The sequence below is a fragment of the Rhagoletis pomonella genome, unplaced genomic scaffold (assembly GCF_013731165.1).
Source record: "Rhagoletis pomonella isolate Grant_MI unplaced genomic scaffold, Rhpom_1.0 Rhpom_scaffold_00007, whole genome shotgun sequence".
NCBI lineage: Eukaryota > Metazoa > Arthropoda > Insecta > Diptera > Tephritidae > Rhagoletis > Rhagoletis pomonella.
In genome coordinates, this window is record NW_023458561.1 from 3427896 (window position 1) to 3448368 (window position 20473).

The 20473-nt window shown below is 38.2% G+C and overlaps 1 protein-coding gene across 1 annotated transcript in view; it reads left to right on the plus strand.

Annotated features, from left to right (window-relative positions):
* The window catches only part of LOC118742255 (ryanodine receptor), a gene marked incomplete at its 3' end in the record, with an annotated part of 525243 nt that overhangs the window by 207467 nt on the left and 297303 nt on the right, over positions 1-20473 (plus strand). Inside the window, 1 exon segment of the mRNA XM_036474193.1 lies at positions 7454-8057. Within this exon segment, the coding sequence (XP_036330086.1) occupies positions 7454-8057 (604 nt within the window).

Consider the following 20473-nt stretch of genomic DNA (forward strand, 5'->3'; position numbering starts at 1 on the left):
AATGTAGCATCAAGCATTTCCTGTTTAGCTATAGAAGTTGACATTGGTTATAAATTCACCTTAATTAATTGTTATATACCACCACAACAAGGTTTTAGATCCGTAGATATCACAAATATTATAACCCTCTTTTCCACTCCAATTATTTTATTGGAGGCTTTAATGCGTGGAGTCCCTTATGGGGTTCTCCCTCTGCAAATAAACGAGGCCAGATAATAGAGGATATAATCTTATCACACAACCTAGGACTATACTTAATGATGGCTCACCTACACACTTCTCTACCCATAAATCTTTTTCCCACCCTGACATTGTCCTCTCATCTCCTTCTATTGCAACCAAACTGAACTCCCGCACACTCGACGACCTTCATAACAGCGACCATTTCCCCCTTGTAACCTGCCTTTCTTCGCCCAGCTTCTATCAAGTTAAACCTAAAATTCCTTACGGATAAAGACGACTGGGCTAAATACTGCTCCATTTCCACATCCATTTTAAATCTAAAACCCAGCTCTAGAAGCGTTAACGCTGAAGCTGCAAAAATAAAAACCATCATCCGATCAGCAGCGCACATGTCTATCCCCCAAAACAGTACAAAAAAATTTCACTCAAAACTACCATATTGGTCCAATCTTCTTACTCTGCTGAGGAATAATAAGAAGCTATTATGGACCAAATACAAGAAAGATAGGACTGAGATGAATGTTATTAGTTATAAAAAAGCAAGTGTAGTATTTAGAAAATAATTAAAAATCACGAAATACCATTCGCTGGAGAAATTAACCTCAAACATCAACCCCGTCTCTAGCCCTAAAAAGATTTGGGCTGACATAAAAACCCTTACAGGATCTCCCCCTTCCCACCACATTCCCTTAATTCACTCATCTCAAGGCCCGGTTTATTTGCCGGAAAGGATAGCAGAAGAATTTTCTTTAACTTGGTCACAGTATTCCCACTCTTCTAACATTCACTCCAACTTTAACACCCTTAAAACCACATTATTACGGACATTTATGACAACTCCTCCCCTCTCCTGATGCCCTAGCAATAAAAGTACCCATTTCATTAGATGAATTTGAATCCACAATCTCCCGTATGTCCGGAAAATCTCCAGGCGAAGCCAAAATATCCTACCCCATCCTCAAAAACCGTCCCAGTGACCTCAAAATTCGTTTAACTTCCTTGTACAATAATATATTCAATACCGGTACATTTCCAGAAGAATGGAAAATCTCCTCTATCCTTCCTATCCCTAAGCCAAACAAACTACCCTCACTCATACCCAGTTATAGACCAATATCCCTTCTTCCGTGTATGTCAGAAATCTTAAAAAAAATTATTGCTACTCGTATTATGTGGTTTGGCAAAGCAAACAGTTTTCTATCCCCACATCAGTTTGGGTTTCAAAAGGGTTTAGGGGTAACTGAACCTTTAATATTCTTCGAGCATTTTGCATCCACCGCGTTGGCATCAGAAAATCATGTTTCGGTCTTGAGCTTAGATTTCGAGAAGGCTTTTGACAGAATTGGGGTGCACCTAGTGCTTAGAGAACTGAAAAAATGGAGAATCGGCAACAAGGTTTATAATATTGTAAAATCTTTTTTAACAAACCGCATGTTCGTTACGCGAGTTAACAACCACAAATCAAGTATTTATAATCTTTTCAACGGAATACCACAAGGCTCTCCACTCTCTGTCACCTTGTTTATAATTGCATTCAACGAACTAAGCTCAATACTAAAAACCTTTAACCATGTGGAACATGTTATGTATGCAGACGACGTTCTTATTTTTTTCAAAAATGAAAGACTTGACACAAATACGAAATACCTTCCTTCTCATCTTCAATAAAATATCCAATTGGGCGCACAAGTCCGGTGCTAGCATTTCTATAAGGAAATGCTCAACCTTCCACTTATGTATGCACGAAGCATAACTGTTCCTTGCCCTCCCTTTCCCTACATAACACACCCATTCCCCATTCAGATACCTTGAAAATACTAGGTATAATATTTGATAAGCGACTTAGCTTTAAGCATCATTGTCAATACGTTAGAGCAAGCTTATTCTCTAGGCTAAATATAATTAAATATTTGTCATCGAAACATTGCTTTGTACACCCTAACACGCTTACTAATATTACTAAAGCATTAATAATATCAAAAATAGAGTAAGGACTCTCAATATATGGAAATTGTTCAAAAACACATAAAAAAACTTATGTACGCACCATACCATACGGCGGCGAGAAGAAGTATACGAGCATTCCCAACATCCCCAGTTCGAGTAGTTTTAGTGGAGGCCTGATTATCTGACATAACGCACCGAGCCAAACATTGCACCATGATGTTGATTCCAAAGTTGCTGTACTGCAGGAATAAGTTGTTATTTGACAAAATTAGCTCAACAACACCACATTGAAACAGAAAAGCTCAGTCTACATTGTCACGCTGCCTTTTCCTAATCAATGAGCTACATTTAACATTAAAGCCCACACTAGTTTAAACTCCAGCGCATCCACCATTTTTGATCCCAAAACTCTCTATTATAAATGAACTACACAAGTATCCCAAAAACTGCACCAGTACATTGGAATAAAGCGATTTTTTAACGAATCTTTAAAACCATTTGAGAGCTGGGATATTTTATTTACGGATGGATCAAAAACTAACACCAACACTACGTTTGCTGTGACAAACAAATCTGGTGTCACCACAGCCGAAGTAGCTGCTCTGCTTGAAGCGGTATTATATGCCTCTCGTATAAAAGGAACGCACGTGATATGCACTGATAGCAGATCTAAAATCGATGCTATACTAAGACCTAAAAACGACTCTCCCTTGTTAGAAAAAATCCGTGTAATACTTTTACTACACAATAACTTTATTAAAAATATGTGGCTACCAGGACACGCGGGAATATTTGGGAATGAGGCTGCGGACAAAAGGGCAAAGGAGGCGGGGACAGAACCGCTACATCTTTTCAATTATGTCACAGAGAAGGACATATGCAAACTCTGCAAAAATACTAAGCACAAAGAATGGACTACGGAATGCGCAAATTTCCAACACAATTATAAAATATTTAACCCTGCCGGTGAGCGTACTGTCTACCCTACCGATGTGGCTAGCAGTTCCACCAAACACTTTACTCGCCTCAGAATTGTACACACAAGCGCAACCCACGCTCATCTTCTTACTGGAACAAGCGCACAACCTTGCCCTCTCTGTGGATTCAACAAATTAACAATATCTCACCTTATTGATGACTGCCGAGAACTACAGCACAACCGATCCTCTATATTCGCCGACTCTAAACCCTCCACCCATCTTAAGATTGCTAACTCCACTAACATTAATTTAATTTCTAGATTCGTTGGTATCTCGAAACTTAGTATCTGAATAATGAAGTAATCTACTCCTAGTTATTGCTAAAATATAAGCATACTATCGATTTAAGGTATATCTACTTTTATGATGTATTTAAGCCGAAGGCCCTGGCAGCCAGTGCTTTACATGTAATTGTAGCAATTATTTAAAATTGTTTCTCTTGTAAATAAATAAATAAAATACATATGTCTATATACATACATATATTCATGTATGTTCATCAGCTATCAACGGTCCAAGTTAAAATGCTTTCAGTATTTTTTTTTAGAATTTTCGCCTTCATTATACGGGACAGTCCTCTTTTTTGACCAATTGTCCTGGCAACTAATTTATTTTATACGGGACGCCAATTGTCCTGTATTTCTTTTAATGTCCTGTATTTGTCCCGTATTCGGGGTTCGGTATTTCGACGCCTTCAAATCTCATTAAAATTGCATGTCTATGAGCCAGTTTTAAATGATGTTGGAACATGATCATAACTTTCTCCATAAACAGTTATTATTTTCTAATCTGAATGCCTGTGCTTCGAATCGAGGAACATATACAGTAATCAAAATAAAAATTATGATTCTAGATTTTAGCAAGGTTCGGCTATTTTCTTTTGTTTATTTAATATTTATTATTATTTTTAAGTAAAGCTCTTTTCCTAACAAAAACCATATATATCAAAATTTCCGACTTTGCCCAAAAACTATGAGAATTAATTCTGCAAACTTTTCAATCAGAACCCTTAGAAAAAAAAATGTGTTGCAGTTTTGTAGCTCATTAAAATTGAGTATAATAAAGTGCAAGTGCAACGTGCTGCTCATTTGCTTCCCGATCAACAAATTGTCGAACATACTAACATATGAAAAAAGTGCGTAGCACCGACGACAAAAAAAAATTGCCAAAAAGTAACGGTAAGTCCTAGTTTCCTAAAACTTGCACTTTATCGTACTAAAATTTAACGAAACTTTTGTAAAAAATTTTGCGGGGTAAAATTCGCCAGAAAGACTTCATACAAATTTGTGATGTTACTTTAGGGATGCTGTTTCAGGGCTAATATATAAATCTAAAATCATTTAAGAAGGTGGGGCTAAAAGTAGCTTCATACACGTGGGCACAGTAGAGCTCCTCTATTGATGACTATTGTTTACGAATATAAAAATGTACTAAATGAAAAGCGTTTTCAGGAGATCGGTACTTTTGTAATGAAACTTTTAATATTGCCTTTCAGTAATGCGGAAGTAGAACGCGTATTTAATGCCATGAATTGGTTAAAATCTAAGCTAAGAAATAGAATGCAGGCAAATACAATGAGCTCACTTCTATACAGGGTGTCCCAGAAGTAACGTGCCAAACTTTAGGGCAAGGTAGGTGGGGGGGTGAGCTCACTGATAAACAAAAAATTTTCAGGTAAAAGTGTCACCGTTTTTGAAATATTTACATTTTTTCGAATTTAAAAAAAAATCGTGCCTTTTCATGTGTTTTCTTTAACTGCAACTACAAACCGGGCAATACTTAGTAAATTTTTTATGTAAAATACTTCCAGATAGTTGCCTCTCCATACTCAAATGCAATGTAGTTAAAATAAATTAAGGAACCATCATAAAATTAGGACTATTTCTGGATTTTTAACTTTTTGATATTTTCTTCCCCAACTTTGACTATCTCGGGTGAAAAAAAAATGTACTGAGCTATAACTTTACATTACATAAAAAAATTGCTCATTTAATAAAGATTTCAGAAAGGTGCCACACTTACTGTTTTGAATAGAAAAAAAAAAGTTATAGCCGCTTTTGTGGGTAAAGGACTGAGACACGCTAGAATGTATTTAATAGATTTAAATTGAATTTGCTCTTGTTACCGTCAAATGACATGCTAAATAGTACAAAGGTACATTATTACCTGCTCCTGACATTATTTTGTGTTACTTACCGGAATTCGGACTAGAGTCTATAACAAGGGCTATATCTATCAATATTTTTTGTGAAGCATGGATTCACGTGAAATAAAATATACATGAGTCGTTTGAAGAGAAATTTATTCATTTATTGATAAAATATGCTCAAATTGGCGACCTTCTACTCTAATACAAGCTCGGCACCTTTTAAGAAAAGACGCTTTTAGAGATCTTAAACTCAATTGGGCTATCTCAGCAGCAGCTCCATTTATTTGTTCCCGCAAATGCTCTTCGTTTTGAATTGTTTTTGAATAAATTTTGTCCTTAAGACAGCCCCAGTAGAAAAAATCTAATGGATTCAGGTCTGGCGATCTAGCGGGCCACGTGATTGGCGAAGTGTTGCGGAGATTTTGAATTACCAAATGATCTCTTTAAAATGTGATAACTATGTATGCAGGCATAAAGCTAAAAAAAGTGACAAGAATCTGTGAAAATAGCTGAAATAATAATTTGAAATCAAAATTTGGCATTTTTTTTGACATTAGAAAATATTTTTTTGCATTTTCTGGCATTATTTAAAAAGGGATGTCTGGATTGTCACTTCGACCTTGTTGAATATGCCTTGATGACTACATACATCAGGTGACTTCCCTTCATTATATATTTTATGCTTTTACCCGCGGGTTTCACCCGACGTCAGAAGGATACAAAATTCCACGCCTATGTTAAGTGTTACACCCCCTTTTACAAACTCATTTATATCTAACTTACTGTAAGCACCTACCATAGATATGTCTGCATACCAAATGTCTAGTTTATGTGACTTATGGTTCCGAAGTTATGACTCACTAAAAATTCCATGCCTATGTTATGTGCCACACCCCTTTTGCAAACTCATTTTTATATACCTTATTATAAGCATCTACCATAGATATGTTTGCATACCAAAATTCAAGTTCATGTGACTTACAATTCCGAAGTTAGAGCTGATTAAATAATTCACACCTATGGGAAGTGCCACGCCCCCTTTTCCAATACCGGCAATTTTTTCCGATAAGTATGGAATTAATTTTATTTATCTCGACACCAATTTCTAGTACTCTACCACAAATATTTTAAGAGATATACAACATGAAAATTTTAGTTAGTATGGGAGGTGCCACGCCCCCTTTTCCAGTACTCCCGATTTTCCTCTATGCCTATAACCTTCCCGGGGTAAAAACAAATAAGTGTTCAAAGTTTAGTGCGATTCGGTGTCGCGGTTCAGCAGTTATAAGGTAATAAACAAACAGACATTCACATCTACATATATATATAGATATTGAAATAAAGATTTTAAATCGTGATGTAATAAATGACTTGTTTCTGTGTATGGGTATAGTCCTCATAAGCTTTTAAGGGTTTCCACTTTACTTTTTACTTTGCAAAATTAGGACTAAATTTCAATCAACCGCCAACATCGGTATGACACCATTACAGACGAAAAGGTTAAGCTGACTTATTGCCGTGCCTCTACACTTTTTTAGCTATACTTTTAATTTATATTTAACAACACTGTGGCTACATAAAGAGTAATAAAGACAATATATAAATTCAATAAATTAAAAAGAGCGAGAAAGCTGGTTCCTTTTTTGGATCGGAAACATACTAGATCGAAATACTGTAAAAGGGTAACTTTTGCGAAAAATGGTTTTGACCAAGTTAGTAGCTTAAGACATTGCCCGCATTCAGCCCCTTTTTTGCGTAGGACTAACGGTTTTCGAGGAAGTTCTATGCAAAAAGTTGTCACCTAATCTTTAAAGTGCCGAACGAGACACTTTGGTTAAAGAACTTTATGCGCATTACATTACATAGCAGGATATACAAAAAGTGAAAACAGTTTCTCATAAATATATAATCACCGTTCGAAGTCGGCGTAAAACTGTAGGCCCCGCCACTTTGTGTGATAACACGCCACAAATCGGAGGAGAAGCTTGGCCAAACACTAACATATGTGCAAGCACCAATCTGTTATTTTTATATGTATACGTATTTGAAAGTCTGCGTTCCACGAATATGTTTTTCCCCAAAGTAAAAATATTTTGGGATTCACAAAACCTTATCAAATGATCATCAAACATATCACTAGTTAAATTTTTGTTTTGGAACTAATATTTTTCATTTCTTTCTTGCTCCCTTATAGGACTATTATAGCCTTAGGTTACTATATTACTATGGATAAACCTCCTGCCCGGATTCGTCCTATTCGTTTGCCAAATGAGATCTTTATGCAAGCTAATGGATATAAGCCCGCACCTCTAGATCTTAGTGCAGTTACATTATCTCCTAAACTGGAGGAATTAGTAGATCAGTTGGCTGAAAACACACACAATCTCTGGGCTCGTGAGCGCATTCAACAAGGCTGGACTTATGGGCTAAATGAAGACTCCGAAAACCATAGAAGTCCACACTTAGTTCCCTACTCAAAAGTCGATGAAGCAATTAAAAAAGCAAATCGAGATACAGCTTCAGAAACAGTGCGGACGCTCTTAGTTTATGGATATGTATTGGATCCTCCCACAGGTGAAGGTAATGAAGCCTTATTAGCTGAAGCACAACGGCTGAAATTCGCTGCATTCCGCACTTATCGGGTTGAACGAAATTATGCCGTAACTAGTGGCAAATGGTACTTTGAGTTCGAAGTTCTCACAGCTGGACCGATGCGTGTGGGGTGGGCTAGGGCGGATTGCCATCCTGGAACCATGTTAGGCAGCGACGATTCTAGTTGGGCGTTTGACGGGCATAACGTAAGTATTTTTAAACTTAACGATGGCGTACAATATTGAATATTAATTTTAGGTTGGCAAAGTTCATAAAAACTTACTAATATACTATGTACTTAAGTATATACAAAGATGTTTGTGAATTTTTGAAAAACTAAATGTATTTTGCACACACAAGCTACTAAAAAAGAGTATAGAGAACTTTTGATGTCTTCTCTGAGCACTCTTGTGCACAAGAGTATTACAACTTTGTTCGTAACAGCCTAAAGGAATCGAGATAGATATAAACATACACATAGGTTAGGTTAGGTTATTCTGCCTGGCCGACCGCCCCACATAGATCAATAGGTAAAGCCATATGGAGATAGAGGTTGTGTTTTATGGTCTCCTTTATTCCCGTACCCATGCATTTCCTGCGACCCCCATTTTGCTTGCGTGCACTGCCAACATGTTATGTCCTGTTAGGACACCTATCATAGTTCTGCAGTCTCAGTGCCAGCGGTAGTATAAGCCGGGTTTGTATCCCGTTTTGTAGTCTGCAAATTGGTACGAATGTTACGAATACCACTGTAAATGGAATGTGAAAAGTCCTTGTCGATCTCAGATCTACATTATCTGTGATGCTTTCCATTTCCAGACAACCGGTCAGGTACGAGCATGTTTTTTAATTTCGACCAAACTCAAATACATTGTTTGTCGGTCCAAATAATGAGACACGTATTTTTTCTTTTGGCTCGGAAAAATTTTTCGGCCGAATTAAACGCGATTTTGTTTTTCAGGCAAAAATCGATTATTCGAATTGAGTGAGAATTTTTTTTTTAAATGCCCATAACTTTGTCAAAATTTAATAGATTTCAACAATGTTTTTACTCAAATGTCAGTAATTCTTGTCACTTCAAGATAGAATGGTATAATTATTGATTTTCATTATTTAAAATTTTTTATTTAACAATAAACAAAAAGTGCAAATTTTTTTTAAATTTAATTTCTCAAAAAGTGTATTTTTTTTTCTCTCAAACTTTTTTACCGGGAAAGAGACACTTTGAACTACAATCAACCCAAATCTCTAATAGCGAAGATTTTTTTTTCTGAGTTATGATTTTTTATAGAAAATATACGTTTTTGTGGTACATACTACAATATTCTTATATTGTTTAACTAAATGGAACATATGTATGCAATATATCAGCAAAAAGTACAGCCGTGATCATTTTTTGTGTAACAAATAGATATTAGAACACACTTTCCACCATACAGTTTCGATTATAAAAAGCGGGAAAATGTGATTTTTTGTTGTGTTGTATTATGGAAAATGGGCGTAGCTACGCCCACTTATGGTTACATGTGTATATCTTGGTAACCGCTGCACCAATTTCTTTCAAACTTGGCACAGTTGTTAGCCTTGCTATAGCATACCAAATGGCCGAAAACTTCTAAAATCAGACAATAACGACGCCCACATCCCATATAACGGTAATTTGGGGAAATACGAAATCTTCGATAAATCAGTAAATACTAAAGCTAAATTATTCAAAATTTGTCTGGCAACAATTCTTTACCAAGAAATGCGTTTATAATGAAAATTGGGAAAATAGGCGTGGCACCGCCCACTTATGATCACATATATGTATGTATCTCGGTAACCGTTCTACCAATTTGTACCAAGCTCGGTATGGTTATTGTGCTTGCCACATAAAAGCAAAACGTTGAGGATTATTGAAATCGGACTGAAATTGACGCCGCTTTTCATATAACGGTAAATTTCAGAAATGCTTGAAACTTCAATATTTCGAAATTTAAGGACGCTAATTTACTCAAAATTGATACACCCCGGCTTACCATGTAGCGGTAGCTTTCGGAAAGGTGAAAATCATATATTTAATACTTGCGCCGGGTAATTTATGTTCGGCTCCGCCCGAACTTAGACTTTCTTACTTGTTTTGAAGTTAATTTTTTAACAGGTTGTAGTATAAAAGATTCAGTATATATGAGAGTGCCATGCCCCCATTTTTTCCATTAGTATAATATTGATTTCCTGTATCCCCCTACCAATTTCCAGTGCCCTACCACAAATACTTCCAGAGCTATGCAGTATGAACAAATCTGTTTGTGTGGGTGGTGCCACATTGGGCAAGGGGCCCAATTAGGGAAGCCAACTCGTGGGGAATTCCCCGATTTGCGGAGAATTTTGGTTTGCGTGGGGAATCGGGAAATGGACCGTTTTTTGTGCGGAATTTCAGTTTACGTGGGGAATCGGGGGAGGAACTGTTGTTTTAAGAAGAATTAGGTGTTACCCAATGCAACTAAAAGTACTGATTATACAAACCTGAGTTATTAAATATCCAAGTCAGCAAGAAATAAGAAACAATGGCAGCACTATTTACAAATTGTCAATTGACATTTCTATTTTTACCGCCATCAGCCGTGATTTTTTGCTTTTCGTTAAATAACTATTAAACAATAGCAAATCGCAATCAATATACAAAATTTTCCATTCATTATAAGCCAAAACTACAACTCGTTCTGTTCTAGTCAAGGCGAATTTATATAAGGCAGTAATCGGTTCGACAAATAAACAATTAGTTGTATTTTGTTTTTTCTTTTAGCGGGCCATTGTCAAATTTCAGCAATTCTTCCACAAAGGAAAAAGGGCGACAGAAAATACAAACACTCTCACGCTTTCACTCACTCACTAGCAAAATCACAACAAACAACTTATATAAATTCGTCTTGGTTCTAGTACATATAATAAAGATTAAAATTGCCAACAAATTACCGTTGATTTTTTAGAATATTCTGTCGTATTTGCTTTCATATAACGAATAAACTAATTCACTTGAAACTTTTAGTTTATTACACTAGAAATGTGTGGGCTACCAAATTGCATACCCAAAATCTTTCTAGAAAATTTAATTAAAATTTTTCAAATTTTAGCGAAAGTTTGGTAATTTTTTTTTTAAATATTGCACAAATTTTGAAACTTGAATACGATTTTTATTAAAGAATTAACTATATATTAATCAAAAAATAACTCAAATAAAAAATTTGGTGCGACTAAAAGTTTTTCGACCACTGTATGTATGTAAACATTATATGTACACTTTTTATTATTTTTTTGTTAACTAGCTTTTTGAATACATAGTGGAATTATGTACATCAGCCTCATCGCATGTTGTCATTGTCCATGCTTCGCCATAAACCAGCACGGGCATGATGAGTGACTTATAGAGTGTGGTTTTCGTACGTCGAGAGAGTAATTGCCTGCCAGTCCAAAGTTGCACTTGTTGGCAAGAGCGATACTGCGTTGGATTTCCATGCTGACATTATTATCGGTGTTAATGCTGGTTCCCAAGTAAACGAAATTCTCAACTTTCTCGAAATTATAACTATTAAAAGTGATGTGGGTGCCAAAGCGCGAATGTGCTGACGTTTTGTCCTCGTTTACCACCAGACGCATTCGCTTTGCTTAGTTATCCAACTTGGAAAAGGCAGAACAGACTTCGCGGTTTTTGTTACCGATGATATCGATTTCAACGGCATAAGCCAGCCATTGCACACTCTTGTAGTAAATTGTTCCTGAGCGGTTCAGTTCTGCAGTTCTTATTACCTTCTTCAACATCAGATTAAAGAAGTCACATGAAAGAGAGTCGCCCTGTCTGAAGCCCCGTTTGTTGGCGAACGGCTCGGAGAGGTCTTTCCCAATTCTGACGGAGCTGGTGGTATAGCTCAACGTCATTTTACACAGCCGTATCAGTTTAGCGGGGATGCCAAATTCAGACATAGCGGCGTATAGGCAACTCCTTTTAGTGCTGTCGAAAGCGGCTTTAAAATCTCGCGGGCCCTTTCCAAGATTTGGCGTATTGTAAATACCTGGTCTACGGTGGATTTTCCAGACCTAAATCAATACTGATAAGGCCGTCAGTTCATTGACGGTGGGCTTCAGTCCTTCACACAAAACCCTCGATAAGACCTTGTAACCTATGCTTAGAAGGCTGATCCCGCGGTAGTTGGCGCGAATGGCGGGTCGCCTTTCTTGTGGATTGGGCAGAGCCCACTTAAATTCCAGTCGTCGGGCAAGCGTTCATCTGACCATATTCTGCATAATAGTTGATGCATGCACCTTATCAACTCCTCGCCACCGCACGTGGATAGCTCAGCTGACAGGCTGTCAGCTCCACCAGATTTTTTGTTTTTCATCCGCGGTATTGCTATTCGTACCTCGTCATGGTCAGGCGGAGGACCATCGACTCCGTCATCATCGACTGGTGGCTCGGGTTCTTCCTCTCCACAACTTTCCGTGCTGCTACCATTCAGTAGCATGGGAAAGTTTTCCCTCCATAATCTAAGTACGCCATTGTTGTTCTTACAGGTGTACGGCCTGGTCTTGAAACCTTCCGTAAGTCGCCTAATTATCTGGTAAAATTTTCGGGCATTCTTCCTGTCGGCCAGCATTTCTAGCTCTTCGCACGCACGTATTTCGGCCCCTCTCTTCTTATTGCGGCAAATACGTCTCGCTTCCCTCTACAGATCCCTATAGCGGTCCCACATAGCGCGTGTTGGGCCAGATCGCAGCGTGTCTCTGTAGGCGTCATCTTTTTTCTCTGCAGCTTCCTGACACTGCTCATCGTACCAGTTATTCCTTCGGGCTCACTGAAATCCCACTACTTCTTCGGCGGCGGTACTTAATGAGCGGGAAATGTGGTTCCGCTGGTCGTATATGTCGGCTTTTTGAAGAGTGCTCTCTGAGCGCAGGTGTGAGAGTCGAGTAGCGAATGCATTGGCTGTCTGTTGTGATTGCAGATTTTCGAGGTTAAGCTTTCCTTGCATATTTGGGCGCACAATTTTTGATGCACAGAGGAGCATGCCTTCCGTCTATCCCAACATGGTCGATTTGGTTTCTCGTTTTTCGATCCGGAGACAGCCACGTAGCTTGAAGAATCTTTTTGTGCTTGAACCAAGTATTGCATATTACCATCGAAATCGATCAGCCGTTGTCGGACGTTTCGTCGCGGAGGCTGAAAGATCCTTTCCTTGCCCACGCTGGCATTGAAGTCGCCAAGCACGATTTTGATATCCTTGGATACCTCACCCTCCTCTTCCGTTGGGGCATGGGCGCAGATCAGCGAGATGTTGAAGAATCTCGCTTTGATGCGGATTATGGCTGAACGCTCGTCCACCGGGGTGAATAACAGTACTCGGCGACGGAGTCTCTCTCCTACCACAAATCCAACACCGAATTTGCGCTCCATTACATGGCAACTGTAGTACACGTCGCAAGATCCCAAGCATTGCTTGCCTTGCCCCGTCCAACGCATTTCTTCTATGGCGGTGATGTCAACTTTTGTTCTTACGAGGACAAAAACCAGCCGGGCAGAGGCACCTTCCCCATTGAGGGGCCGGACATTCCAGGTGCATGCCCTCAAATCGTATTCCTTTAAACAATTGCCGAGGTCGTCATAATAAGGGGAGTCTCATCCGAGGCATTGTTTCGCTTCTTCACTGGAAGGGGTTTTTACGTGGCGGGTCCCAAACCCACTGCACAACCCATTGCTGGGAAGGGGGTTTCGCAACCAAATACACGTTTATATAGCGAGCCGCTTGCTCCAGGAGAGATACCCGCTTGCAGTAGGTGACTACTGGTGAACAGACGCTGCAGACTTCAGTGAGCCCTTAAACCGAATAAGTCGGAGTGGCCCCACCGAAGCTCCCTCTCTTTCTGCCGTGACCCAAGGCTCCACTCGGATTGGTTACCGCATCTCGCACATGGGTTGCTCACGTTGCCCAGAGTGCGCAAACGAGGACGCAAGGGTCGGGATTGAGTATAACCGTGCAAATGTAACTGCATACACAGCACAACGACTATATCCATTGCACTCGATTTTAGTTAGTTCAAATAACTGGCAAATTGTGCAAGTACCCAAAATGTCCCCATCTGAAAAGACTTCCCCATGTATACCAAAATAATCAGAACGAAAAGAGAAATCGAGAGAGCCTTGTCTGTCTGTCCGTCCGTCCGTCTGTGCACACAATACTTCGAGTAAACAATGATTTATCTTAAGCAAACTTGGTAATTGTATTTCATTTGGGCTAATGACCACGCCTTCCTTCAGAAATACATAGGCTGCCATGGTTTAGTAGCTGCTGAAGCTTATTCACACCAAATTAATATTTACAATGACATCTTGGCGGAAAATAGGAATATTACTCATCGATGTCCCATTTAGCAAAGGAACGAAAGTAAACTTGACTAGACGCACCTAGGGATGCAAATAAAGCATCGATAAAAATCGGTTCAAAATTCGATGTTTTCAATCGATGTTTACAAGTTTCTCATATCGCTAAATTCCCGATACATCGATTTCAGTTTCAACGATGTTATAAACATCGAAGGTTTATAAGTAATTATAGGAAGGGTACGGAAGGTTAACTAAATACAGGGAAATGCATCCATAGTTTTGTATTTCTCTCACTGTATTACAAAAGACTACATTGGTTGGCATTGAAAACGATTAAATTTCTCTTCTTTTCCCTAGGGCCTAATTATTTGTAAAACATCGGAAAATATCAATGTTTTTCTGTCGATGTATTTTAGCATCGATGTTGCTATCTCCGATATATCGAAACATCGATGTGCCTATGTTACTCCTAAAAATTTGTATCTGTAGACCCATCTTGGCAGGGACTGAAATTGAGTTCTCAGAAGAGCCAAAGTATCTAGGAGTAACTCTGGACAAAAGGCTCAATTGGAACTCACAGCTCCCGAATGTTACCAACAAGGCTAAAAAGGCATTTTATGACTGTCACATACTTCTTGGTAAGACGTGGGGAATATCACCCAAACTATCGTAGCAAAGTACACCGACTGGTCTGCGTGGCCATCACAGGAGTTATGCGCCCCTGTCCAACGGATGCTCTGTCATTACAGGCTTTCCTAGAACTGGCAAACTATCGATAGATACGACTTCCGATGGTTGCCGTCTGAAGATAGTACTATTGATGGTTGAACAACTATCGACAGATACCACCATTTCATCTTTGATTGATTTTATACATTACAAAGCGTTTTTCTTATGAATCCGGAACAGGGACTTTATTAGATGCGCCTCACGTCTTCTTGAAAATGAAATCAAATACACGGCAATTCGCAGCAAAAGTAGCACTTTCGATTCTTTTGAAGAAACGAATTCAAACACGGTTTGTTTGGCAGATATCAAACAAAGCAACGATGTATCACATCAACTGTTTGGCTTCTAAAGAGTAAAACACACCGCACACACGGTTTGTCAAACATGACGAAATTTCCCTTTAGCTCAAACCTGCTGTGTGTTGTTTGAAGGTTTGACAAGCTTTTGAGGGAAATTTGAACCAAAATCAAAATCGCTTCATTTGCATCAAATTTTTTACCGACTGAGGCATCCATAAGGCCGTATGAGCTGGTGTTAAGATGGCAATTTAAAATTCAATTGCAATTTTTTCTATACCTGTGCATAAAGTAAGAAGATAAGCCCTCTTAAGGGCCTGTTTTTCATCTTTTGATATGCTTATAAATCTTATAAACTCTTGGTAAAGCCAGAATGTCAAAAAATGACCCCGTTAGACGAGCAACGATGCATTTAGTTATTGCAGTTGCAGTTGCATTATAGTAGATCCCACTTAATTTTGATGAGGGAAAGTAGCTGATTTGCTTCAGTTGTTGTAAGTGCCGATAGAACTCTGTTAACTGCAGCTAAAACTGTTTCAATGAAGTTCTGTACACACAGTGTCATTTACGATAAAATTGTAGGAATAAAAATAAATAATTAGTCACTTACACAGTGTTGCCAAGTTAAAAATTTTAAAAAGCACTAAAATGCGAAAAATCGCGTTTTTTCTCGAAAAAGCACCAAATTTTTATTAGAGTATTTAATGCACTTTATCAACATAAAAAAATTTATTGTAAGGATGCCGATTCAAATTAATGAAAATCAATGCTTCTTGCTCGACGATCGATTTCTTTTGGCATGATTGAAAATCTGTCACATATTTTGTTGGCAAGCATATGCTCTCTCGCTTATTATTGTCATTGTGCCATGATTTTGGTTCCGTTTTTGTAAAGTGGCTTACAACACTTACGATTGCTATAAAATTTGCTTCCATTTTTTGAAAAAACACCAAAAACGCACTACCACTAAACTCAAAAATTTTGGCGTTTTGAATACAGAAAGGCACTAAATTTAGTACGAAAAGCACCAAGTGTTACCAACAGTGCCTCTACGATTCAATTGTAAATAGGGCTCGATATTGCCTTGTGGTTTTTCAAACTTCGTATCCAAAGGTTTTTGTTGTTGTTGATTACGAATCTGAAGCCAGTTCTTAAAAATGCAAAATGGCGTACACATATTGCGGACGGGTTTAAAAAAAATCAGATTTTTGTGAAATTTAAAATCCATTAGTTTTCTAATCAGCCACTCAAAGAACTGATATCAGTTTTGTAATCAGCCACTTAAATATACAAATAGGCTTGCCATTGTCCGCCGAGAAAACTGTTTTTTCTAATTTAGATATTTCCCGGGCCAGGGATCTAAAAATATTCCTAATGATTAATCTAAACCTTTTCTCAGTGATGAGAGGTCTCGCATGGTGTCGGTTTTCATTTCATCAAATTTCAAATCTCCCTGTACCGCTGAAAAGGTTCTAACTTTAAAAAATAAAACCTGTGCACATCTATGTAGAATTCCAGTTCTTTAGTTTGACTTCTCATTTTGGAAATTCTAAATAACGGTGCAGTTGTGATTACCTTCAAAAAAATAGACGGCAACCCTAATTTAAAATATTATCAGCCTAAAGTTTTCTTAAAACTTTCGTTTGACACTAATATTTCTATATTTCGTTTATGTAGCTTACGTATAAGTAAAACAAATTAGACTTTTCAAAGGCAACCCCTCAAACGAATTTTCAAACTAAAATCTTTACATCGTCTGGCATTGTTATACATATTTTAACTGATGAATAAAGTTGAATTAAATTTTTTAAGCACATGGCACCTCTCCTAAATTCAGTTCAGAAATAGATTATTTTCAAATCCATTTCGATTGATAAGCATCTCTTGACAGGTGGCAGCCCTCTTCTGGCACCCTAAAAAAATCTATATGTTCAATTTCTTAACACTCGTTCGTTTGATACCCATATTTTAAAATTTCATGTAACTTATGTATAATTAAACTAAATATCACTTTCAAAAACGGCGGTAACCCTCTAAAAAATTATTTTCGAACTGAATAGTATTTCAAGTAACTGATGAATTAAGTGGAAATTTATTTTTTAAACACGTATAGTTCTGAAATAAAGGATTTTAAGCCCGTCTCCATTGATAACCATCGTTTAGTAATTCATTTAACTTACTAAATAATTGTTATTTAACCCTTTAAACAGGACAACCCACAAACACATCAAAAATGTTCTAAATTGTCAAACTAAATATTTCTTGAAACTCTTTCATTTGACTTCCATTTCTAATATTCCATATAACGTGGATATAAAATAATTCAATTTGACTTCTCAAATAGGCGGCAACCCTATTCAAAATATTTCCATACTACCCCAACAAACATCGGGCTTGGTTAGCAATTCGAAAATGATTGGAAAACCAATATTTTTTCGAGCCTCACGATAACTAATGCGGAATAGATTAGTATTCGATTCGAAAACTAGGCCATTCTCAAGCAAATGTATTTTTCCTTCGTCATGAATTCGAAATCCAGCCCATTATCGAATAGAAACTTTAATTAGAGAGAGAGTGATTATCTTATATTTCCCTTCGAAAATTAGCTAGATTTCACTTCCTCTCTGGTTACTATAGTTTTTATTTTTTCCGAACCCATCTCGAGTGTATTTCCAATAGGTACACTATGAACGTTGAAAAACTGAGATTGGTTATGAGTGCGTCCTCAGTTCGATATGCATATTGGATATCGAAGGTCATTTTCGAACGTTCGCCAAAATGTTTATGGGGACCTCTTTTGTTTGGCACCGATACAGCGATACCTTATTCACTTACTTCCTTTAATTAAAATTTAATTATAGTTTTGTAACGTGTGGCAACTCTCCTATACGTAGTTTAGATATAAAGCCTTTTCAAACCCATTTCGATTGATACCCATCTTGTACCAATTGATTTAACTTTTTAAATAATTTGAGCTTAATTTCTTAACAGGTTGCAACTCTTTTCGAAAAAGGTAAACCTTATTGAGCACCCACACCCTAAGCCCTTTAATATGACATCGCATTTTGGAAAATTGAACGAACGGTGCGGATATGTTGGCAATGATTATTAAATAATTTGAATTAAATTTTTCTACAGGTGGCAACTCTATTCGAAAAAATAAAACCAGTTTGCACATCTACAGGCAAAGCACTTTAATTTGACAACTCATTTTTGAAAATTGAGCGAACGGTGAAAATCTTTTGTCCTGGATTCGAGAAAAAACGCTTTAAAGATCTGGATTGTAATGTTAACCTTGCAGGGAAACCAAAATATTTTCATCTATATCTTTTTAAACAGCCGAGGTAACGAGATGGAAGTTTCATATACACATGGAATAGTAGTTGCAGAAAACGATAGCATATATTTATAAATCAATTCTTTCTTAAGTCGACTTCGGTGGTTATTGCTTATGACCACAGATGTATAGATTGTTGATGCCCACGATACGTATTTCTTTAATAACTTCAAATCCCGATAAAAAGGTAACTCGGCGTTACCCAAGAAAATAAAGACGTCATCGTAATCAGGAGGCCAAAACACACCACATAAATTTTTCAAACCTATCGGGTTTTTTTTTGCTATTGTACCGTATGTACCACCATGGCAGTTTAAATTTTAAAACCTTAAACTCTGCAATATATCTTTTAAAAATCATAAGAATATGGTAAAAAAATGTATGCTCTGTATTTTTGCCTAAGTTTTAATAACTTTCACCTTTTCAATTAGTAATAGTAAACAGTGGACGTAATTCTAGCCCGATTTGAAACACATTTTATATCTCGCTTTTAATGTGAACTTTGAACAACAATTATACCAAGTTTTGTAGAAATTGATAAAGCGATTACCGATATTTGGTAATAAGTGGGCGGCGCCACGCCCATTTTCCAAAAAAAGTATATATAGTATTTATTGCAAAGGTATTATTCCAAATATTAATTTCGAATATAATAGCTCTACTAATTACCGGAGGATGGTTCCGTGCGCAGAAGTGGAAAACTTTTGACTGCCATTCACCTGGGAGTGGCCAGAAGCGATTCTTGTGCGTACGGTTCAAATCGCAGTTCACAACGTCCGGATATTTATATCCACGTATCCTCTGGGTAGCAACCAAACACCCGTATGGGAGCGAGCTAAACTGAGAAAGCGTAAAACTTCGCGTGCGCTGGGTTTGGGTCCCGCCACGTTAAAACCCCGCCCAATGAAAAATTAAAAATCAGCTTCGGATGAGACCCCCATTTTCTGATGACGACCACGGCAAACGTATAAAGGACTATGATTTAAGGGTATGCACCTGGAATATCCGGACCCTTAATGGGGAAGGTGCCTCTGCCCGTCTGGTTGATGTCCTCGGGAAGACAAAGGCTGACATCACCGCCAACCAAGAAATGCGATGGCCGGGGCAAGGAAAACTAAGCGTGAATCCTTGCGACGTCTCCTACAGTTGCCACGTAAAGGAGCGCAAATTCGGTGTTGGATTCGTGGTAGGAGAGAGAATTCGTCGCCGAGTACTGGCGTTCACCCCGGTGAACGAACGTCTAGCCACAATCCGCATCAAAGTTAGATTCTTCAACATCTCGCTCATCTGCGCCCACGCCCCGACGGAAGAGAAGGATGAGGCGTCCAAGGATCTCCTCTATGAGAGCTTGGAACGTACATATGAGCGCTGCCCCCGAAACGATGTCAAAATCGTGCTTGGCGATTTTAATGCCAAGGTGGACAAAGGAAGGGATCTTTGGCGCCACTGTTGGAAAATTCAGCCTCCACGACGAAATATCCGATAACGGACTGAGGCTGATCGACTTCGCCAGGGCCCGAAACATAGTAATATGTAGTACTAGGTTCCAGCATTAGAACATCCACCGAGCTACATGGCTGTCTCCAGATCGAAAAACGAGAAACCAAATCGATCATGTTGTGATAGACGGAAGGCATGCTTCAAGCGTTTTAGACGTACGTACACTCCGAGGGCCAAACATCGACTCGGACCACTATCTTGTTGTAGTCAAGATACGCACCCGCCCCTGTGCAGCAAAAAATGTGCGCCCAACAATGCAAGGAAAGATTAACGTCGAAAAGCTACAATCACAACAGACGGCCAATTTATTCGCCACTCGACTCACACACCTGCTCTCTGAGAGCACTCTTCAACAATCCGACATACGCGAGCAGTGGAACCACATTTCCCGATCATTAAGTA